This window comes from Crocuta crocuta, unplaced genomic scaffold (assembly GCF_008692635.1).
Source record: "Crocuta crocuta isolate KB4526 unplaced genomic scaffold, BGI_CrCroc_1.0 scaffold26, whole genome shotgun sequence".
In the NCBI taxonomy this organism is placed as follows: Eukaryota; Metazoa; Chordata; class Mammalia; order Carnivora; family Hyaenidae; genus Crocuta; species Crocuta crocuta.
In genome coordinates, this window is record NW_027532249.1 from 6,796,057 (window position 1) to 6,818,084 (window position 22,028).

Below are 22,028 nucleotides of genomic sequence, written 5' to 3' on the forward strand. Positions count from 1 at the left end.
CAAAAATAAATGGAGATTGCATTGAATTTTTATCTATTTCTCTGTACACCAGTGGGGTTCCTATTCTTAGCATGTAGTCTAGCCTTATGAGTTTCAAATTTGTGATTATTTTGAAAACCACGTTAGGAGCCCAGGGGGCTAAGTTGTGATAAGGGCTAAATCTTCTCCAGGAAGGGGCTGGTCCTTCACCTCTGCAGTTGGGCCTTTGTTATTTCATCTGGGCAGTGGGGAGAGATGCCAGAAAGCCTAGATTAATTTTTCTCTAAGAGGCAGCTTTTAGGAGGAAAGATTCAACCTACATTATCTAAATAGGGGGATTGGAAGAAGAGCCAAAATGGTACAAGTTAGAGGATATTGATTAAAGGAGTGAAGTTCTGTGCTGATTCAGATAGTTAAGTCTTTTTCTAGGTTTTATGCTTGAAATCCTACATGGCATCAGTTTGAGTGACATCCATACATGGATAAATTGTATGTATGTACATTTTATAATCTATGTATCTGTTATTTCCTCAGTAAATGATACCCTGCTGAGATGCTGAGGCATAAAATAGCCCAATCCTACTCAGTTTACACTTATAGGAATAATTTATTTTGTTATATTATTTTAAGGAACTTATAGTAGAGAAGATGCATATATACAAATAACAGTATAATGAGATAAATATTCTTAAAAATTGGAAAATCTGGGTTAGATCTAGAAAGCATAGATTTTTTTCTGATATGACTAGAATGTAGGTTTTATGGATAAAGCGGAGAGAGCTCTGAAAGGCAGTCAGATCAAGAGGATCCTTGAATGTATGCAAAAGAATTTTAATTTGGGTCTAAGAGTGCACATGTATAACAAGTAGAAGGAAGGAAAGAAATAATACTTCCCTTTTTCTGAATTTCATCTACAATGTGAAAATTGAATCCTTATAACTAACAGTAATATGAATTATAGATGGATAAATTAGGGTTGAAACAGCCTTCATTGAATGCACATGCACCAGTTATTATATTAAGCACTCTGCATCCAGTGTAACCCTTACATTGACACAGTGAGTAGAATGTGATTCTTCATGTTACATGTAGGAAAACCATGATCTATAGAGGGTGAGGATCAGCAGTAGAAAGAGGCTTGAAACTTACCCTGGTCTGTCTCTAAAGCCTCTATTGCTACTGCAGGATCCTTCAGGTGTGTTAGATGAGTAGAATAAATTATCCCCCAAAAAAGAAAAGTAAAGAAAGGAAGAGCCTTCAGTAAAGTTTCTTAACATTAAAATAATCATTCAGAGCCAGAAAGATGGAACAGACATACTTTTCTCTATTACTTCCGCTAAAACCTGGACATTATATATGAAAGAAACATGAAGGCTATGAAAAGTGAAGAGGAGGAGGCAGACCAGTTAGAGACCTAAATTCCCTGTGTTTTCTTTCTCCATACATATCCAGGACTGGTGGTTGTTTTCATTTATTCGTTTGTTTCAGGTGTATTAATAATTGCTTGTTGAAGCATGGTTTTTATTATGGCTGCTTTGCATTTCTTGTGAACTAATTCTGTCATTTGTGTCATCTTGAGGTTGGCATTAGCAATGTGCAAACATGAAATTATAGAACTCACCAGTAAAAGTAAGCATACATTCAAATTCAGGATTCTCTTATACTGTAATGGTGGTACATCAGTCACTTTAACTCTAGACAAAAAATAAGGTAAGAGAAAAACAGTTTATAAATAGCTATATCTATAGAAATCCATTATAGATACACATATAAAAAGATGTAAATCATGACATGAATAACATAAAAAAATGGGAGAAGTATAATAGTTTTTTATACAATAGATTTAAGTTATTATCTGCTTAAATTAGATTTTATACCTATGTTTTATGTAAACCTTATGGTAATCACAAAGAGAGAAAACCTGTAATAGATAAACAAACTTCAAATTGAAGTATACTGTTACCAAAAAATCATCAAATCACGAAAGAAGACAGCAACAGAAGAAGAAAAAAAAGAAGCTATAAAATATTCAGAAAACACTTAACAATATGGCATTAGTAAGTCTTTGCCTTTAAATAACCACTTTAAATATAAATGGATTAAATTCTCCAATCAAAAGGCATAGAGTAATTAAATAAATTTTTTTAAAAAAGATCCAACTATATGCTGCCTAGGAGAGACTCACTTTAGCTTTAAGGACTCACATAGGCTGAAAGTGAAGGAATGGAAGAAGATAATTCATGCAAATGGCTGCCAAAAGAGAACAGGGTTGCTTAGATTTATGTCAAATAAAATGCACTTTAAGTCAAAAATTGTCATAAGAGATAAAGGAGATCAATTATATAATGAGAAAGGAGTCAATTTATTGGGAGGATATAAGAATTGTAAATATGTAGCCAGCATCAGAGAATGCAAATATATAAAGCAAACATTAGCAGAAGTGAAGGGAGAAATAGGTAGCAGTAAAACAGTAGAAGACTTCAACACCCCACTTTCAGCAATGGATAGATTATTCAAGCAGAAAATCAATAGAAAACAGGGAATTTGAGCAGTACGATAGACCAAATATACATATTTGAAAAGATTTGTAAAAATTAACATACCTTTACCTAGTCTAAGAAAAGAAGAAGACTAAAATAAATAAAATTATAAAAGAGAGACAAAATTATAGCTGCAACCATGACAATATAAAGGATCACAAGAGCCTACTGTGAACAACTACATATTGGATAACCTAGAAGATAAATTGCTAAAAACATACAATCTTCCAACATTGAATCATGAGGAAATTTAAGTTGAACAGACCAGTAATGAGTAAGGAGAATGAATGAATAATCAAAAACCTCACAACCAGAGAATATGACTAGATCAGATGACTTTACTGGTGAATGATACTAAACATTTAAAGAAGAATAAATTCCAATTCTCAACTCTTCCAAAAAAGTGAAGAGGAGGGAGCACTTCCAAACTCATTTTATGAGATCAGCAATTCCCTAATACCTAAACTAGACATGGACATTACAAGAAAAGAAATTCATAGGCCAATATCCCTAATGAACAGAGATGCAGAAATCCTCAACAAAATACTAGCAAACCAAATTCAACAGCACATCAAAATGATCATACACAATGATTGAGGGGGATCTATCCCAGAAATGCAAGGATGGTTCAATGAATGCAAATCAATAAATGTGATGCACCACATTAACAGACTGAAGGATAAAAATTCTATAATCCTAACATATGCCAAAAAGGAATTTGATACAGTTTAGCATTTTTATGATAAAAACTCTCAACAAATTAGGTATAGATAGACTGTAGTTCAACATAATAAAAGGTCATACATGACACATCTACAGCTAACATTATACTCAGTGGCGAGAAGCTGAAAGCTTTTCCTCTAAGATGAGACAAAGACAAGAAAGCCTACTCTTGCCACTTGTATTCAACATAGCTCTGTAAGGGCTGCCCAGATAATTAGGCAAGAAAAAAATTAAAAGTCATCTAGATCAAAAATGAAGAAGTAAAATTATTTCTGTTTGCAGTTAACAGGATCTTATATATGGAAAACCCTAAAGACTACACTGGAAAACTGTTAAAAATAATGAGCGAATTCAGTAGATTTGCAAGAAAGAATATCAATTTACAAAAGTCAGTTATGTTTCTGTATACTAACAATGAACTATATGGAAAGTAATTAAGAATTTTTCATTTATAATAGCATCAAAAAAGGGACACCTGGGTGACTCAGTTGGTTAAGCATCTGACTTCTACTCAGGTCATGATCTCACAGTTCATTAGTTCGAGGCCCGTGTCAGGCTCTGTGCTGACAGCTAAGCCCCTCTCTGCCTTTCCCCAATTCATGCTCTGTCTCTCTCAAAAAAAAAAAAAAAAATTTAAAAAATTTATAACAACATCAAAAAGAATAAGATACATAGGGATAAATTTAAGCACGGAGGCAAAAGATGTGTACAATGAAAATGATAAAACACTGATTAAAGAAATTAAAGAAGACACAAATAAGTGGAAAGATATCCCATGTTCATGGATTGAAAGAAATAAAATTGTTAAAATATCCATCTTGCCCAAAACAACTTCAGTGCAATCCTTATCAAAACTGTCATTTTTTCAAAGAAATAGAAAAAAATACTATCCTATAATTGATACAGAACCAAAAAAGACCCTGAATTGCCAAAGCAATCTTGAGCAAGAATAACAAAGCTATAGGCATCACATGCTTCCCTGACTTCAAATTATACTATCATACAATCAGAACATAATAATCAAAAAAGTATGCCACTAGCATAAAAGTAGTCACATAAAGGAACACAGTAGAGCACAGAGTTGATGGATCTTTGATAAGGGTGCCAAGAATATACAATGGAGAAAGGATAATCTCTTCAATAAATGACATAGGGAAAATTGGATATCCACATACAGAATGAAACGACTCTTATACCATACCTAAAAATCAATTCAAAATTAATTAAAAACTGAAATATAAGACTTGAAATTTTAAAAATCCTAAACCATAGGTAAAAAGTTCCTTGGGGCACCTGAGTGGCTCAGTCAATTAGGCAGTTGACTTTTGATCTCAGCTCAGGTCTTTATCTCAGCGTTGTTAGTTCAAGTCCCACATTAGATTCCATGCTGGGCATGAAGTCTACTTTATAAAAAAAATTCCTAGACATTTGTCTTGACAATGATTTTTTGAGTGAGATACTAAGAACACAAGCAACAAAAGCAAAAAAAAAAAAAAGCAAGTGGGATAACACTGAAATAAAAAACTTCCCTACAACAAAGGAAATCACAAACAAATGAAAAGACAACCTACAGAATGGGAGAAAATATTGCAAACCATACATATTTGATAAGGGGTTAATATTCAAAATATGTAATGAACTCCTGCAACTTAGTCACAAAAACATACAAATAACCTGATTAAAAATCGGCAAAGGACCTAAATAGACATTTCTCCAAAGAAGCCATAGAGAAGGTCAACAGGCACATGAAAACATGCTCAACATCACTAATCATCCGAGAAATGCAAATTAAAACCACAATGAGATATCATCTCATACCTGTAAGGATGACTATAATAAAAATAAAAAGACAACAAGTGTTGGTGAGCATGAGAAATGGGAATCCTTGTGCATTGCTGTGGAAATACAAAATGGTGCAGCCACTTTGGAAAACAGTATGGGTTTCCTCAAAAAATTAAAAATAAAACTACCATATTACCCAGCAACCCCACTTCTGGTGTATATCCAAAGGAACTGAAGTAAGATTCTTGAAGAGATACCTGCACTCTTATGTTTATTACAGCACTATTCACAATAGCCAGGATATAGAAACAGCCTAAATGCCCATTGGTGGATATATGGATTGAAAAAATGTGACACACACACACAACAGAAAATCGGTTTAATAAGAAGGAAATCCTGCCATTTACAACATGAATGGACCTGCAGGTCATTATACTAAGTGAAGTAAGCCAGAAAAATACTGTATGATATCACTTTTATGTAGAATCTAAAATAGACTCGTAGAGAGTAGAATGGTGGACACTAGAGGTTGGGGAAGGGGAATGGAGAGGTGACAGGTTAAAAGGTACAAAGTTTCAGTTATGCAAGATCAATAAATTCTGCATACCTACTATAGAGCATAGTGTGTATAGCTAATATTGTTTTATATACTTAAAATTTGCTAGGAAAGTAGATCTTAAATGTTCTCTTTTTTTAAATGTTTATTTTGAGAGAGAAAGAGTGCCTGTGTGTGCTTGTGTGTGTGCTCCAGTGAGGGCGGGGAGCGGTGGCAGAGTGAGAGAGAATCCCAAGCAGGCTCCTCACTGACACAGAGCTTGACCCCAGGAACCATGAGGTCATGACCTGAGCCATAATCAAGAATTGGGATGCTCAACTGAATGAGTCACCTAGGTGCTCCTCAAGTATTCTTCCTACTAAAACACAAAAAATAATTAAGGTGGCAGGAGGAGAGCTTTGGAGGTGATGTGTATATTTATGGCCTTGATGGTGATGATAGTTTCACAGGTATATACTTCTCCCAAACTCCATCGTGTTGTATACAATAAGTATGTACAGCTTTTTTTTTAATATTTTTTTTATTTATTTCTAGGAGAGAGAGAGAGAGAGACAGCGTGAGCAGGGGAGGGTCAGAGAGAGAGGGAGACACAGACTCTGAAATAGGCTCCAGGCTCTGAGCTGGCAGTCAGCACAGAGCCCGACGCAGGGCTCGAACCCACGAACCGCGAGATCATGTCCTAAGTGAAAGTCAGACACTTAACCGACTAAGCCACCCAGGCGCCCCATGTACAGCTTTTTATATGTCAATCATACCTCAGTAAAGTTGCTTTAAGTAATAAAGAATGAAATAAACATTATAGAATGGAAAATGTAATAACCACAGTAAAAAGGAACATTAGTATTTTGTATCCTAGACGGCCTTTTTCAAGTTAAAAATTCATGAGCATCTAATTTGTGGTAGTCACAATACCAGGACCTTGCTTGATTTGTCTCATTTGGTTTTCACAAAAGTCCCTATGAGAAAGCTGTTCATCACTGTTTTATAGATGGAGTGGAAGACAGAGAGGTGGAATAGCTTGCCCAAGGTTCTGGTGCTAATAGCTTTAATCCAGTTTCTTCTGATTCTTAAACCTGTGCTTTTTGGCACTATCCTGATTACAGCTTCCATTTGCATGGTAATTCTCTTCCAAGTTCCTAACTGACCATTTCGGCAAGTTTGTAATATCTAGCATGACTTCATGGGCTGCATTACCCCCACAAAAAATTGTTTTTAGAACCAAATTTATTATCCAACTCTTCGAATTCTGACTTCTATAGCTGTCGACTTCTTTTAAGTCTTCTTAGGAAACTTTTATTAATATTCATAATTTTTGTTTACAGGATGCATAAAGCTTTTAATGACAATTAAGTGATGAGGGTATCAGCTGTTATGGACAAAGCTAGTCAGAATCAGAGAAAATTTACCTGCAGTTTGTGTTGAGCAGCTATTTTAAAGCCACCTGAATTTGAAGAAAATTGGCTCTGAAACCTTAGAATCTGACATATTTGCCAGTTGATTTTTGCCCATCTCTGTGCTTGAGAAAAACAACATAATAGAATTTATGTTACATTCTCAATAGATATTTAAAAACTATGAATTTTTTTTCCTGGGTTTATATTTCCAACATATTATTTGTGCTTTCTCTTAGTCGTCATAGAAGCAAAATCATAATTTAAGTCATGCTAGCTCTTAAAAGTTTCTGTAGAAACTAGATAGGTATTCCATAATTTCACCAAACTTCAGTGGAGTATTTATCACGTCTCTTGGTGCTGTTTGGGCAAAAAAAATCAGTATTTTCTTAATAAAAATGTCCATTTAACATTCTTATACTATGCAAGTGTAGACAACCCACATATTAAAGGTTAAAAAGGAGTGGCTTGTTTTCAGAAAGTTAAATGACAGAACAAACAGTATTCAGTCTACTGGGAAAGAGTGTGGGGTGGGCTATGGCGGGGCGGGGCTGCTGGTCTTCTGACATGACCAGTGGGATGCTGGCCACCTGCCAGAGAATGGAGTCTTGTCGCCCCGGGGCCCAGGGCCAAATCACAGGGCAGGAAGCATTCACTGATCTAGTTCCTTCCCATTTCCTCGCTGACCCCCTTTCTCTGCCAAGTCCCAGAGGCCTCTCTCATGATCTGGTAGAGGCAGCCATTCAGTGCTTCCCTTCTGCCTTTTGTTTCGGAGAGGCAGACCCCTCAGACCGTCTCTTCCATGAGTGCTTCCAAATAGGATGCCTCCACTTACTCCAGCAAGTAATTCTTTGTCTTTGGAAGATAGATGAAAAGACTTCGAATCTAATATCCCCAGTGAGATCCGATTCTTCTGTATCTCCTATCTGGGTCATAGAAGGAAAAGCATATAGTTGGCTGGTAAAAAATTTGAGGCTAAAATATAGAACACAGTAGGCCTCATCGAGGGGTAGGTTAGCTACATTAGAAAAGAACTCTTTCAAGTCTTGCTCTGCCTCTAATCCATGGGCTAGTTGAGGGCATAGTGCTAGTGCAGGACTCCTCCTGGGAGCCACTGTCTATTTCTGGCAACTTCACTTTTCAGGATCAGAGGAAAGGTTGTCAACGACTTGACATTCTTCCTGAAATACTGCTGACCTCTGTGTTGTTGTTGTTTGTTTATTTTTTGAGGTACAGCACTGAAGGGGCTATTTCATCTTTGCTGTCTTGCTGAAATTTGTAATGCTTCCCAACAGTTTAATGTCATGTCACAGAGAGAAAATGGTAGTCAGTACTTGGGAACGAGGGGTGATTTAGGGCCTGGAGGAGGCTGCTCAAGGCTGGGAAGACTGGCCTGGGACTCTGGCCGGTGCAGCTGTACACTGGTTGAAGCTACCATTAGATAAGTCGTGACAACTCAGTTAAAACCTTAAGCCCCAAAGTGCCCATTACCCAGGATTTCACAGAACATGGCCCATTATTTTCAGCAGATCAGGGTAGTCAAAGAGAAGCAGAAACCAAATTTGCAGCTTAGGTTTGAGAAAATGGAGAGGACGTTGACACAAGATCATATAGTAGAAGGAGCAGAATTAGAGTCTGAGAAGTTTGGCAATCAGTAGTCATCATCTAGACTCAGAATTAGAGCCAGGTGGGGAATCCAGTGTGAAGGTAGGGATCCCAGTTAGAGGGCAAAGCATGATAATAGAGACTAATTCAGAGTGAGAAGTGCACAGAAGACCAGCCAGGCAGTATCTGGGAAGTGGATCCTCGCTCTGGGGTTGGGACCGGGAGGCAGAAGTCCTGTCCTGCGAAGGCGCCAAGAAGAAAGTAGGAACATAGGGCTTCTGTCCCAGTAGGGCCTCTGAATTCTAGCTGTGGCAGCCGACAAGGCATTTAGGAACAAGGACTAGGGCATATGCCTCACTAGTAGACTCAGAGCCCGCGAGGCCACCCAGAGTCATGAACAGTTGTGTGAGCGCAGCTATCAGCACTGGGCACTGTTCAGGTTTGGACCTTTGAATCCTAGAATGGATGACTGCATTTAGCAAATTACCTTCAGCCTCAGATCACGATTGGTCCTGGGAATATGGGGAAACTGCACCAATCTGTGGGCAAAAAGGAGGAGGAGAAGCCAAAGGCTGAGGGCCCTCCTGAGCTTGACACAAAGGCAGCAACTCGGCCTCAGCTGCTGCGTCCGGCATTACCCTGTGTGACTCGAAGACAGAGCAACACTTAGGAGTGCTGCTCTTCAAAGGAGCCCAGGCTATGTTTCTAAAGAAAAAATATTTATACCAATAAAATTTACTTTTACTTCTCCGTTCATTCTCAGATGTTAACCTTATACTAAAAGATTCAGAAAAGCAATTGCCAAATTGCCAACGTTTTTATGTTTCTTTCTTCTTATGAAGAGGACTGCTAGCATCTCAGTTTTCAATTTGTTAGAAAATCTCTTTTAAAACTTGACTGCAGCTGGCTGGCCCCTTTCTCCTTATTTAGCATTTGCCCTCTGTTCATATGCCTTGCTGTTGGTGAACTTGGGACTGACGTTTTTTATCAAGTATTCGGTTGAACCATATGAAATTTGGATATTTGACTGTCTTTGTCTTTTAGAAACTGCACTTTCCTATGGGCCAACCTGGTAGTACCTGTTGTCCCTTGCTTCTTTTCCCGCAAACAGCAAACATACTCCTAATTAAGGAGAGGCCCAGAGCCAGGCTGCTCAAAGCACCCGTGTCTTCCACACAATGCTGCTGCTCTGTGCTGCCCCCTCAGCCTGTGGTTTTTACACCTCCTATCGTGGCCTGAGTGGAAATTTGAATGTATTACTTCCTGTCAGAAGCTGACATCTTGGCCAACAGAGCTTTAAGCCATAAAAATTTCAGCTTAGGTCAACAATTTTCTAAAGAGACCCTGCCTTCAGAACCTCCTTTCCCCAATATTTAGTCAGCTCAGAAGTAAGTTTTAGAGGCACCTGGGTGGCTCAGTCAGTAGAGCATCTGACTTCAGTACAGGTCATGATCTCACTTTGTGAGTTTTAGCCTCATGTCGGGCCTGGAGCCTACTTCAGATTCTGTGTCTCCTTCTCTCTCTGCTCCTCTCCCACTTGTTCTCTCTCTCTGAAAACATTTTAAAAAAGGTAAGTTTTAAATCATTTTATCACACCTAGAACAACCAATTCAGTGGGTTTTTTTCCTACGGGTATAGATTTATGGGGAATCAGGCATGTCATGACACACGCACATGCACATGCACATGAGTTAGGGTCTGCGTTTGCAGAAAGGCAGGCCAAAGTTTGGGATGCCATCTCTTTCACATAAATATTTCTCTGCAGAGAATACAAGTAAGGACAGTGTTGAAATCCAGAAACTTGTTCCTAGCACAGCACAGGTTAGAAAGGGTACAGACAACTAGATCTGAGAGCCCTGAGATCATCCCCTGCTTCTTCTGTGCTTTCATCTCCCGTCATTATCTTCCTTCAAGTTCTTCACCAAAATATGCAACATGTGTTTCTGTCGTTTGCTGTGTTCTTTTGCACATCACACCCCATTCTGATCTGTGTACCCCAGAGATGTGTTCTCACAGGGCCTGCCTCATGGAATCGGGAGGAGCTCCGTTCAAGTGACGCGTGTGGTGTTCCATTTAGTTTTGCATCCCTCGTTACTGCGGGGACAGGAGCTAGGCTGGAACTGGGCAGTAATAAACGAGTGATTAAATGACTTGAGGGACTGATTTATGAATGAAGGTTGAGGAAAACAAAATTTCTTTGAGCTGAAGCAAGTGCTGAACAAGAGGGCCTGTGGCCACCGTCTACAGGGCTACACAAATAGAGAGTGTTAGCGCCTTGCAGCATGTGTCATGTTGGGGTGAACATACGGCATTAGGAAAACTTGTGGCTGTAATGAATCATTTAAGTCTCAAATTGAAGGGTGCCTGGATGGCTCAGTCAGTTGAGTGTCTGGCTCTTGATTTTGGGTCAGGTTATGATCCCAGGATTGCGGGTTTGAGCCCTGCTTTGGGCTCTGCATCTAGCATGGAGCCTGCTTAAGATTCTATCTCTCTTCCTCCCTTTGCCCCTTTACCCCACTTGTGCTCTCTCTCTCTCTCTCTAAAAAAAAAAGTCTTAAATTGTGTGTGTGTTAGATGGATAGCAAAACTTCGGAGTAATAGTATCTTAATGAAAACTCAGTTGTACTTGAAACAAACATTGCCCAGTTTCCCTAGGATGCCCTCACCTTTTATCTGAAGAAAGTTCTTTCAAAACTCTCCATTAGATCTCAAATACTGTAGCCTAAACAAATAACTCCTGCTGCGCTGTGATTAGAAACAGTACTTAGTCACATCTTGGGTCCTCCGCGGGACCCTGGCACCTGCTGACATATTTCCCCTAGTCCTGAGACACAGCGAACAAAGTACTGCCACACCCTGTAAATACCTGCCTTGGCTTCTCTTTGCACAGGAGTTATACCACAGTTCTCTCATGTTTCTTCTCTTTCTTAATGTTTTATTTTTATTTTTGAGAGAAAGAGAGAGCAAGCAGGGGAGAGGCAGAGAGAAAGGCAGACAGAGGATCTGAACCGGGCTCTGGGCTCTGTGCTGACAGCAGCAAGCTCCATGCAGGAAGCAGGGCTCAAACTCAGGAACCACGGGATCATAATAACCTAAGCCGAAGTCGGACGCTCACCCGACTGAGCCACCGAGGCGCCCCTCGTGTTTCTTCTCTTGATGTTAAAAACCTTATCCCCCTTCTGCCCACCTGATTGCTGCTAATTAAAGGAACTATTTTGAAGCTTCTCAAGAAAGTGCCAGGTAACTTTGGGAAAGTTGCTTATCCTGTGTGTGACTATTTTCTTACCTATAAAATAAATATATGAGTACCATCTTTGGGTATTTAGTATTAAATATTAGAAATAATCTACGTAAAAAACCTTGAATTTCAATGGACCTATAGTACATACTCCACAGAGGTAGCTTTTTTGGTCTTTGTATAATTTGTATTTATTAGTATGTGTCTTCTTCCCCAGATTTATATTCTCTGAAGTGCCTAATACCTATAATGTAGGAGACATTCAGTTAATGGATTACTGAATCTATAACTGAATAAACTAATAATCTGGCGTTAGATTGTTTATACGTTCTCCTTGGAAACCTCAAGTCTATTTTAAAATCGAGAAACTGCATTGGTCCCTGATTTTATCATGCCATTAAAATACAAAAAGAAAACGTTCATGTATCCAGAAATAATTTATTGTGTATCATATATTAGCAAATGTATGGAAAATTGGAAGTAAATTCATAAAAAAGACTCAACTGCTTAGATATTGATGTGTTTGACTATGTACTTCCCTAGATGAAGAGGATGATAGTATGGGATAATAGTAGCAACTACCAGGTAATGGGGTGTATGTGTGTGAATGTGTGTGTGAGTGTGAGTGTGTGTGTGTGTGTGTGTGTGTGTGTGTGTGTGTGATTTCTCTTGGTCCCAGCAACCCTTAGGGTTGGATCTGATTTTCCCATTTAACTGAAGAGAAACTGAAGCTTGAGCCTGAAATACTTTCCCCAGGGCTGGGCGTAGGTGACCTCCTGTCACACCTGTGCTTTCCCCGACAGTGGCTCTCTCATCCCTAAGCAGCAGCAGAGGTTCGGGGATCCTTTGGAGACAGGGACGTGGGCAGAGAAGTCTAACTGAGACTACTGATCAGCCCGTCAAAAGAACCAGATCATGTGTCCCGGCAGATCCTTGCTAGTTAGGCTCCAAACACTCCAGATTCAAGATTCAGCCTTCACTGTGGGCTCTCCTTTTTCATCTGAGGTGTCTCTTCACATTCAGTCACAGCACTTCCTGGCAGGTTTCAAAAGGATTCAGCAGAAATACAGATACAGTATTTCTGGATACATGAGTGTTAAGAAATAGGAACAAAATATTCTCTGATACTGGTAGTTACCCATGGTATTTTGTGATGTCCCTGATCAAACCAGGGCGTAAATATAAGAAGATAAGAACTTCCAATCAAGTGTTGATATAACGTTTTCATCACTGTACCGGAAGCATATCATTATGTTATTCTTAGATTTTTAATTTTCTGAGATTGTAAAACTGTATATGTTGATGACTCTGCCTATAGTATTCTGCTGATCAGCGTCTGTGGTCCGGTACCTGAGATTCCCTCAAAGGACAACCTGAAAAGAAATGTAGTAGGGTGTATTCAAAGAAGAATGTCTGTATTCAGGTCTTAACATTTGGGCGTAAGTCGGTTTCAGTGACCACGGGTTCCTGATTTATCTCTATAAACTGACAACTGTGCTCTCACTTTTATACAAACCAGTGCTTTTGGCTGCCCGTATTCGGACATGAACTTGAAAAAGGAGGCGACTCTTCATGATCGTCTGAAAGAACAAACACAGGCAAATTTGGAGTCTGACTCTTCGCATTCAAAATCGAAGAACCTCTGTACTTTGAACTTCAACGGAAAACATGAGAAAGTGAACAGTCAGCCCAGGTAAGAAACTTTCTAAAAATGTAAATCAGACCGCAAACCATGCAGAATAACAGCAGATGTTTTAGCCGTAATAGTTTCTTATGTTTTCTTGAAGCAGTTACGTTTGGTTTTGGGTCTGATTGTGTTCACTGGCTCATAGAAGGCTCGACGTTCATTTAAAACACATTTTTTAATTTATTCTCAATTTGAGTTTACCTCTTTCTAAATATACATATGAGGGATAAGAAAGCACATCTCCTCTGTAAAATCCCATAAGATTCCCTTTTATCTTGAACTTCTGTATTCTTCGGGATGGTTTCATAGCCATGGCCGAGTATTTGCATCCAGCCAAGTCGCACAAGGACTGCGTCCCCCACCTGGGATCGGTCTTGTCATCGTTAATCCAGATGCACATCACACCAGATTTCTTCTCCCTCGGAGCCATTTCCATGTTGACTCCTTGATCACGCCCTGTCCTTTTATTCTTACGTGCCCACTTCTGTTTTAAGCATCGATTTTCAATTTTCATATACATCTTACCATTTTCGAAGAGGCTGCAAACACAACCTTATTTGATAGGTTTTAACCTAAATGTGTTAATAATCTAACTTTTTTTTTTTTAAAGAGCTCCCTATCTCCACGTGGGGAATTGTAAACACAGAAAAATTTGACAGTCAATAAGTAATGGGAGATTAGACAGAGGTGGAGCTAACTAAGGAAGGAAGGCCCGTCAGAGAAGTGAGAAGTGGGTGTTTTTCAGACCCCGCTTCAGGCAGGAGGCACTCCCGATCAAGCCCTTGGAAGACACTAGACTCTCCCTTCTTGAGCTTTGAGGGAGCCCCTACTTGGGGGCTGCTGTTTCTCCTGAACCTCCAGAACTTTGCTCTTTTTGTTCAGCACTTGTGAAAGGAAGAGGTGTGTGCCTTTCACTGCGCGGGAGCTGCGTTTCCACTGCAAAAACTTTCTGCCCATTTATGCCGTGGGTCCCAGCAGGGCTGCTCCTTCGCTCCCGAGGAGAGACCCGTCTGTGGGGAGAGCTCGGGGCGAAGTGTGGGTTTTGTTCTTTCCCATCCAGATGTGGGTATCAGGTACTTGGGTGACCTTTCATTCTTGATAAATAGCTGATTTTGGTGTTGCTCTCTCCGCACACCACTGTGCAGATCAGCTCTGCTTTAATGTATACTTTATTTCCTATGGACACTCATGCCTCTCTATTTTTGTAGCTGCATCTTGCATTTTTATTATTTGTGATACACCCACTTCTCTTGTTGCAACTTCACAGGGTCTAGCTGTTCTTTACTGCCTTTCCCACCTACACTGTTTACAACTGTAAGTGGTTTGAAAGCTCGAGCATCCTTTCTATTTCCTAGTTGAGGGAGAATTTTTTTCCTTGCCTTTTTTTAAAACCATCTTCCAAGGAACGGTGTGTATTTATCCCACCCAGAATTCTAGAGACCAGTGCATCCATTTGCTCATACTCTTTGTTCTGTTATCTTTTTTTTTTTCCCAAATAAAAATTCCGTTTCTCTTGTAAACATTTTAGACATTCATCCTCAATGTCAAGTGCTGGAGAGAAAAAACAGATCTTTGGAGTGCTTTAAAAAAAGCTGTTAGAACTGCCACATTCTTTAAGGCTATCTAAGTCTTTCTTTTTTAGCCAACACGGATATATGGCCTCCCCTATCTTGAACTCCTCGTAGGAACTTACTCTTTCAATATATTATTATATGCCTTACTATTTTTAAGAGGATTTGCACTGAAATACATCAGAAAAGCATAATTACTACAGTAGAAAGAAGTAAGGAATGTCAGTTGATAACCAAGCAGAAAAATCACTGTTGAATCCTACTCATGTAAGCCTAGTACTGTGGAAGTAGCTGGAAGAGGGGAGGGGAGTCATTGCTGTGCACGTCTTGAATTCTTAAGCCTTCTTTTATTTTCCAGTCTCAAGACCAGCACCCACCTTGCACTCCAAACCCTGTACCCCCTTTTTTTAACCAGCCATCATGACAGTGTATGGTACCAGCCATAATGTCCTCTTTGATTCTGTCCCCATCTCTGTGACATCCTGTTCGTGGTCTAGAATTCCAGGCTAGGGAAAAAACAGAAGAAAATCATCAAGGAATCATATGTAGGCCAATTATGAGCTGAAAAACATATATTTTAACTCTCCTGACAGTTTACTTGTAGTAGTTTCCTGAAGCTGGCTTTTCCATAACCCAAATCTTTGCTCTTAAAATCACAAGATATCAGAGACAGGTGGAGGAGAATATTTAAATTCCATCTCTTTTTTTCTACGTGTTGAGGAGAATGATTTTTACTTGGCTCCTGTCCCAGGATAGACGTGGGGATTAAATTACTGAAAATTAGAGTTACAGTTTCCACATGCCTCCCATCCACCCGTCCATCCACCTATCTCTCCATCCATCCATCACTGAGCTCAGGACAGGCCTTTTGTAATTCTTAGGCCAACAGCACTTGTCACCTTAGGATCTCCAGACTGCTGACAATTCAAGTGCAAAGTATCAAATTAACTCTCAACATTCTTCCAGAATCAATTAGAAACTGCCCAACAATTTAGGGAATTTTGTCTTTTCCCTAACCCCTTGCCAGTTTTGTGATTACTATTTAAAGGTTTGTTTGTTTTCATATTAATCTTGGTAGAGGGAGTTATTATTAGTAAATCATCTAATTATGTTCACATTTTCTGAATAGAGGATCAAGTTTTAAAGTTGAGGGGGTTATATGCTGCAAGATTCACCTTCATAGCAGCAATATTACATGTTCATGCAGCTCTAAAGAGTCAGACTCACAACAGGCCACCATTACTAAAAACTGTATGTTCTTTTTCCCTTGTGTTAATAGAGTAAGTCGTATTACATTGATGGTGCATTAAGTACAGGCAAATGACCTTATACTTGAGTTTCTGTCATTTAGGGATGGACTCTTGGGGAGAGGAAATGTTTTTAATTAGTTCAACTGTTTTATAGTCTGCATATACATTACCTTTGGATATTCCCATAATCTTGTGAGCTAGACAAAGCAAATACTATTATTGTCATTATAGTATTGCCGTTTATAGGTGAGGAATTAGAGGTCTTTAAAAGTAACTGAGACCTAAACATAGGTGTTCTGATTTGATCCAGCATATTCCTGTTTCAGTAAACTAGTAATAGAAACACCAGAAGTATTAGTAATAATAACTGTCTAATATTCATGTCTCACACTCTTTTTGGGCCACAAAGCACCATGCTAAGCAATGTATACACATCATTGTGTTAATTTCATTTTATCCTCACGACAGCCTTATGTGTGATAAGTATTCTTATTCTGATTTTATAATGCAGACCCCTGCAGGTTCAGAGAGGTTAGGCAGAGTGTGTAGGACCACACAGACAATGAGTAGGAAAGTTAGAATTTGGGTCTAGAACTGCCTGACTCCAAATCTGGGACAGGTTTCAATTACAATAAACTACAAAGGAATGTTGGTTTCATGCTTTGAATTTACGTAGAGACTACTTTCTACTGTATCTAAGATTCTCAGGGTCATCTTGTTATGTATTTATTTCTTATTTAGTGAAAATAGAACTATTAGAGAGGAGGACTCTTACTAGGTTTTCCCAAAACCATTTACTCTTATTTATACTATATGTAATACAAAATCTTCCATCTTGAACACATTTCATTGTAATAGACTAAAGGCCTCACTCTGCAACAAAGAATAAAATTATACTCATTAAAACAGTGCCATCATAAAGAAATTACTTTGAAATGCAACTGCTCTCTCTCCCCCCATATTATCTGTTAACTGGCTTCCCTAGGCCTGAGTGGAGCATTTTTTTCAGGCATTTCCCACCCACATGAGTATTCTTTAATACCTTTTTTTTTTGCCTCCCCAAAGCAGTGCTTAATATATTCTAATTTACACAATTGGTAGAACCACCATTGTTAATATTCAGTCATATTCATATTCACTCATTGCTATTAAGAAAATCTAAGAAAATGCCTAATAAATCTCATTTTATTTGTCCTAATGCCTTCCATATTATAAATTTTGTGCGCTTCCCTAAGGCCTATATTGATAATAAAAATGGCTGTGGAAAGCTCTGGTAATCAGAGAGAATGGAATGTAGTGGAATAGTCTCTTAATGTTCCTTATAATAAATTGTTCTGCCACAAGCAACTAGTTTATTTCCACTACTCACGTTAGCTGCACCATAAATACCTTCTGTGGGGTCCGTTCTCAGAATTAAAACAGTGTTAGTTGCTTGCTTCCCGTTACTAACCTTCCAAGTCATTACACGGATTTTCCTTAATCCATCAGTGTCTTCCCACGTAAATTCTCTGCCGTGGAAGATAAAGTCAACTCAGTGTCCCACTCACTCCTCATCATCACCCACAATATTGCTTTTATTACTGGGCCATTGGTGCCTTTGTTCTCATTCTTCCTCCCTTGTCTACTTCCGCCTGTATCTTCTCCCTTCACAAAGGCTAATTTGTGTCTTATTCAATAACAGTTCCAGTCCATATGAGCTTCTTGAGGTTAGAGATCACATTTTACACATTTATATATTTCTGACACTTAGTATAATGCCTGGCACTCAGTGGGTGCTCAACAAATTGAGTAGATTTGGAGCAGCCGCTCTGTGCCAGACACGTGCTAGGCCTGGGGATATGGACCCAATAGGAAATGGTCCCATTCCTTGTTCTTAGCATCCCTTTGTGCTTTGGTCCATACCACACATCAGTAGCTTGTGTGTGTGCCTTTTTAAAGCTTACTTTGTATGCATGCCCTATTTTCTCAAAAGAACTGGAGTCTGCTAAAGAGTAAGGACCCGTTTTCATTACGCTTTTGTTTCTTCTCATTCCTAGTCCCATTATAGGTTCTTAGTAAATCTAAGTTGATGGGTTCAGGTTTAAACCTCGGTTCCCCTCTTAGAGTTTCTATTTCTTTTTTTTTTTTATATTTTTAATGTTTTATTTATTTCTGAGAGAGAGAGTGTATGAGCAGGGGAGGGTCAGAGAGAGAGGGAGATACGGAATCTGAAGCAGGCTCCAGGCTCTGAGCTATCAGCACAGAGCCCGATATGGGGCTCAAACCCAGGAACCATTAGATGATGACCTGAGCCGAAGTCAGACGCTTAACCGACTGAGCCACCTAGGCGCCCCTTACAGTTTTGATTTCTTCACCTATAAAATGAATATAATAGGTGAGGCTTAGATCTTGCATATAGGTATGTAGATGTAGGTAGATATAGATATGTGACTGGGCCTGGCATGTGGTAGAAACTAAATAATAGTTCCATGTTTTTCCCCATTTTTACAACAGTCATTGATTTTAAAGTGTTGCAACTGGACCAGTCCTAGTTGTGTATATGCAGTACATGTTTGCACCAAAAATAGAAATTTAGACCTTTATTTATTATTTTTTAATGTTCATTTATTTTTGAAAGAAGAGAGTCAGAGCACAAATAGGGTAGAGATGGAGTCACACAATCTAAAGCAGGCTCCAGGCTCTGAGCTGTTAGCACAGAGCCCACACAGGGCTTGAACTCACCAGCTGTGAGATAGTGACCTGATCTGAAGTCAGCTTTTTAACTGACTGAGCCACCCAGGTGCCCCTAGACCTTTATTTATTCAGTCTGAGCTATTCCTTGGTATCTGGAACTCAATTAATTACACCCCTTAATCAATTGAGCAGTGGTCAACCATCAAGACACCCAGGATCCTTCTGGGACTGTAGAGGCTGTGGCTAGACAGGAAAGTCACCCCCACCCAGACACACTCCCTCCCTCTCCACACCTCCAAGTGCACTCTGAGGGACCTTTAGCCAAGTATGACAACCCTGGGGCTGTGTAATGGGAAGGGACTCAAAGATTGCCTAGTCCTGCTTCTTCAGCATAGAAGTAAGGATATCAGAGCCAAAGAATTGAGTTCCCTTATCGACACTGTCATGAACGCAACCTTGAGCCTCCTCCTGGGTCACTGCTCTTTTCACTATTCCATACACTTCCTCCACAAGAATTGGGATCCTGACTGTAACAACATCCTAAAATCAAACATATTTGCTCATTCATTCATTAATTCATTCATTCATTATTTTCCATTTAACAAGTACTTAGAACACTACTGCTCTGAACTCTAATGCAAAACAGACTAACACCATTGTCCTCTGCGAGCTTTCACTTGGTGAGAAGAAGGTCCCCCAAGCTAGCGACAGAGCAGGACAAGGGTTTGAACTCAAACAGGAGGACTTGGCAGCAGGCATGTTGATTCACTCATTGCATCGACATTTGTTCACTCAGCAAATACGCATGGAGCTTCTCCTCTGGCTCAGTGTGTCAGGTGCTAAGGATACGGAGGTGAACAAGACTGCCCCGTCCCGGCGGGTAGAGGACATGGAGGAGGAAAGGCAAAAGTAAACCGTAAAGGAGGAGGAATTCGCAGACTATGATTAAGTGCCGTGGAAGGAGTAACAAGGGAGTGAATGGGCAGCACTCAGACTGTCTCCAGGCTTACCTATCCTACTGTCCTAGAGACCATCGGTAGATCCACGCCATTGGCACAAACAAGGCGGGGGCGGAGGGACAGTTCTGTTGAATATTTTGCAAATTGAAAACGAAGTGAGTCATGTCAAGATCAGCTCAGGGGATCAGGAACAGTGCTGGGGTGAAGGGACTTGGCCCTCGTTGGATCCCTCTTGCCCTGGTTCCTTTGGCACTTTCCTCATAGTCTTGTGTTTTGTAAACAAAGTGACCTTCTGTAGATACGTTATAAAATATCCAATGTATGCCCTAAAAAGATCTTTAAAAATATTTCTCTGAGCTGGTTCTCACAAGGCATTTTATAATTTATTGTGGATCTCTGGATTTCTGGAATCCTGCCTTGGCCCAGGCTCTTAGTAATTAACTGCTACAGAACAGCATGTGCTAAGAAGTGCATAGTCCCTTGCATAAGGGACACTGCCGTTCCTGTGCACCAGACAAACAAGACTTTGTTGCCCAGGCACCAGCAAGCATGTTTTCTCATCTACGTACTTAATTTGGCTTTAAAATAATTATTCTCCACTCATTGTAAAGTTGAGGCATTTAACATATTTTCTCATAATTAAAACAATGCTTGTGTATGATGAAAAAGCTAGAAAATATAGATTAGTAAAAAGAATATAATAAAAAATTTAAAAATTTGGGGCGCCTGGGTGGTTCAGTCAGTTAAGCGTCTGATTTCGGCTCAGGTCATGATCTCGCGGTTCATGATTTCAAGCCCCTCATCGGGCTCTGTGCTGACAGCTCAGAGCCTGGAGCCTGCTTCAGATTCTGTGTCTCCTTCTCTCTCTGACCCTCCCCTACTCATGCTCTGTTTCTCTCTGTCTCAATAATAAATAAAAGATTAAAAAATTCATAATACTCAGGCCTTTTCTTGTCAGATAGCATAACTTATAGACTTGTAAAAATATGATAAAATTCCCACTACAGTGATTCAGGTAATATACAAGGTTTTAAAAAATAATTCTCACTCCCCACATCTCAACTCTGATGGGCATCCTGAGCTTACTTGTATGAAGAGTCATGTTCTCTTTTACACTTTTTCCATGTTTCTATATGTATGGATATTCAGATGTACATTCACTCTTTTATTAAAATACATTACAGTAATTCTGCATTAATGTTTATTTTGAAGTTGGCTTGTCTCACTCTGCATAGATTAGGACATAGTCATGTTGCATGTGGGAGAAAGAGACTGCATTCTTGACATGAATGCACAGGGAAGCTTTAAAGGACCCTGACATTAAATATAGGAAAGAAAGAAAGGAAGGAAGGAAGGAAGGAAGGAAGGAAGGAAGGAAGGAAGGAAGGAAGGAAGGAAGGAAGAAAGAAAGCTTTAGCTTTTATAAAATACACACATATTTTTATCCCCAAGGTTATAATGGTGGTCTGAATAAGGCATCTATAANAGGAAGGAAGGAAGGGAGGAAGGAAGGAAGGAAGGAAGGAAGGAAGGAAGAAAGAAAGCTTTAGCTTTTATAAAATACACACATATTTTTATCCCCAAGGTTATAATGGTGGTCTGAATAAGGCATCTATAAATAAGTCAGCAATTATGGCCAGAAGAAAAATAACCTGGTCTTAGACTTTTATTTTTATACGGAAAAGTTGTAAAGATTTAAGCAACTAAGTCTCCCCACAAAGAAAAAACAAATTTACCATCTCCTTTATGAGCTTCCACATAAAACCATTGTTTGCTGGCTCGAAGCAAGTCTGACAATAAAATACTAGCTTAAAACATGTTTTGTATATTTAACAATATCTCCTGGAAAATTTGTCTTATTAAGTGGATTTAATGCATTGTTTTTAATAACTATCGTATTCCATAGTGTGGACATTCCTTAGGTCATTCCCCTATGGACAGGTATTAAGGTCATCTCTAGCATTTTCCCTCTGTAAATATGCTGTGGTAAACATTTTCATATGTAGATCATGTATTGATGCTTTAGAATGCAGTACTTTTAAAAGTTGAATTATATTTTACTTACCAACTAAAC

At 39.2% G+C, this 22,028-nt stretch overlaps 1 protein-coding gene across 5 annotated transcripts in view; it reads left to right on the forward strand.

The window, feature by feature from the left end:
* The window catches only part of L3MBTL4 (L3MBTL histone methyl-lysine binding protein 4), a 416,667-nt gene that overhangs the window by 286,464 nt on the left and 108,175 nt on the right, over positions 1–22,028 (forward strand). For all 5 annotated transcript variants that reach the window (XM_077778214.1, XM_077778215.1, XM_077778217.1 and 2 more), the window contains one exon: positions 13,334–13,507. In XM_077778214.1, coding sequence (XP_077634340.1) covers positions 13,334–13,507 — 174 coding nt within the window. The remainder of the gene's footprint in view (positions 1–13,333; positions 13,508–22,028) is intronic.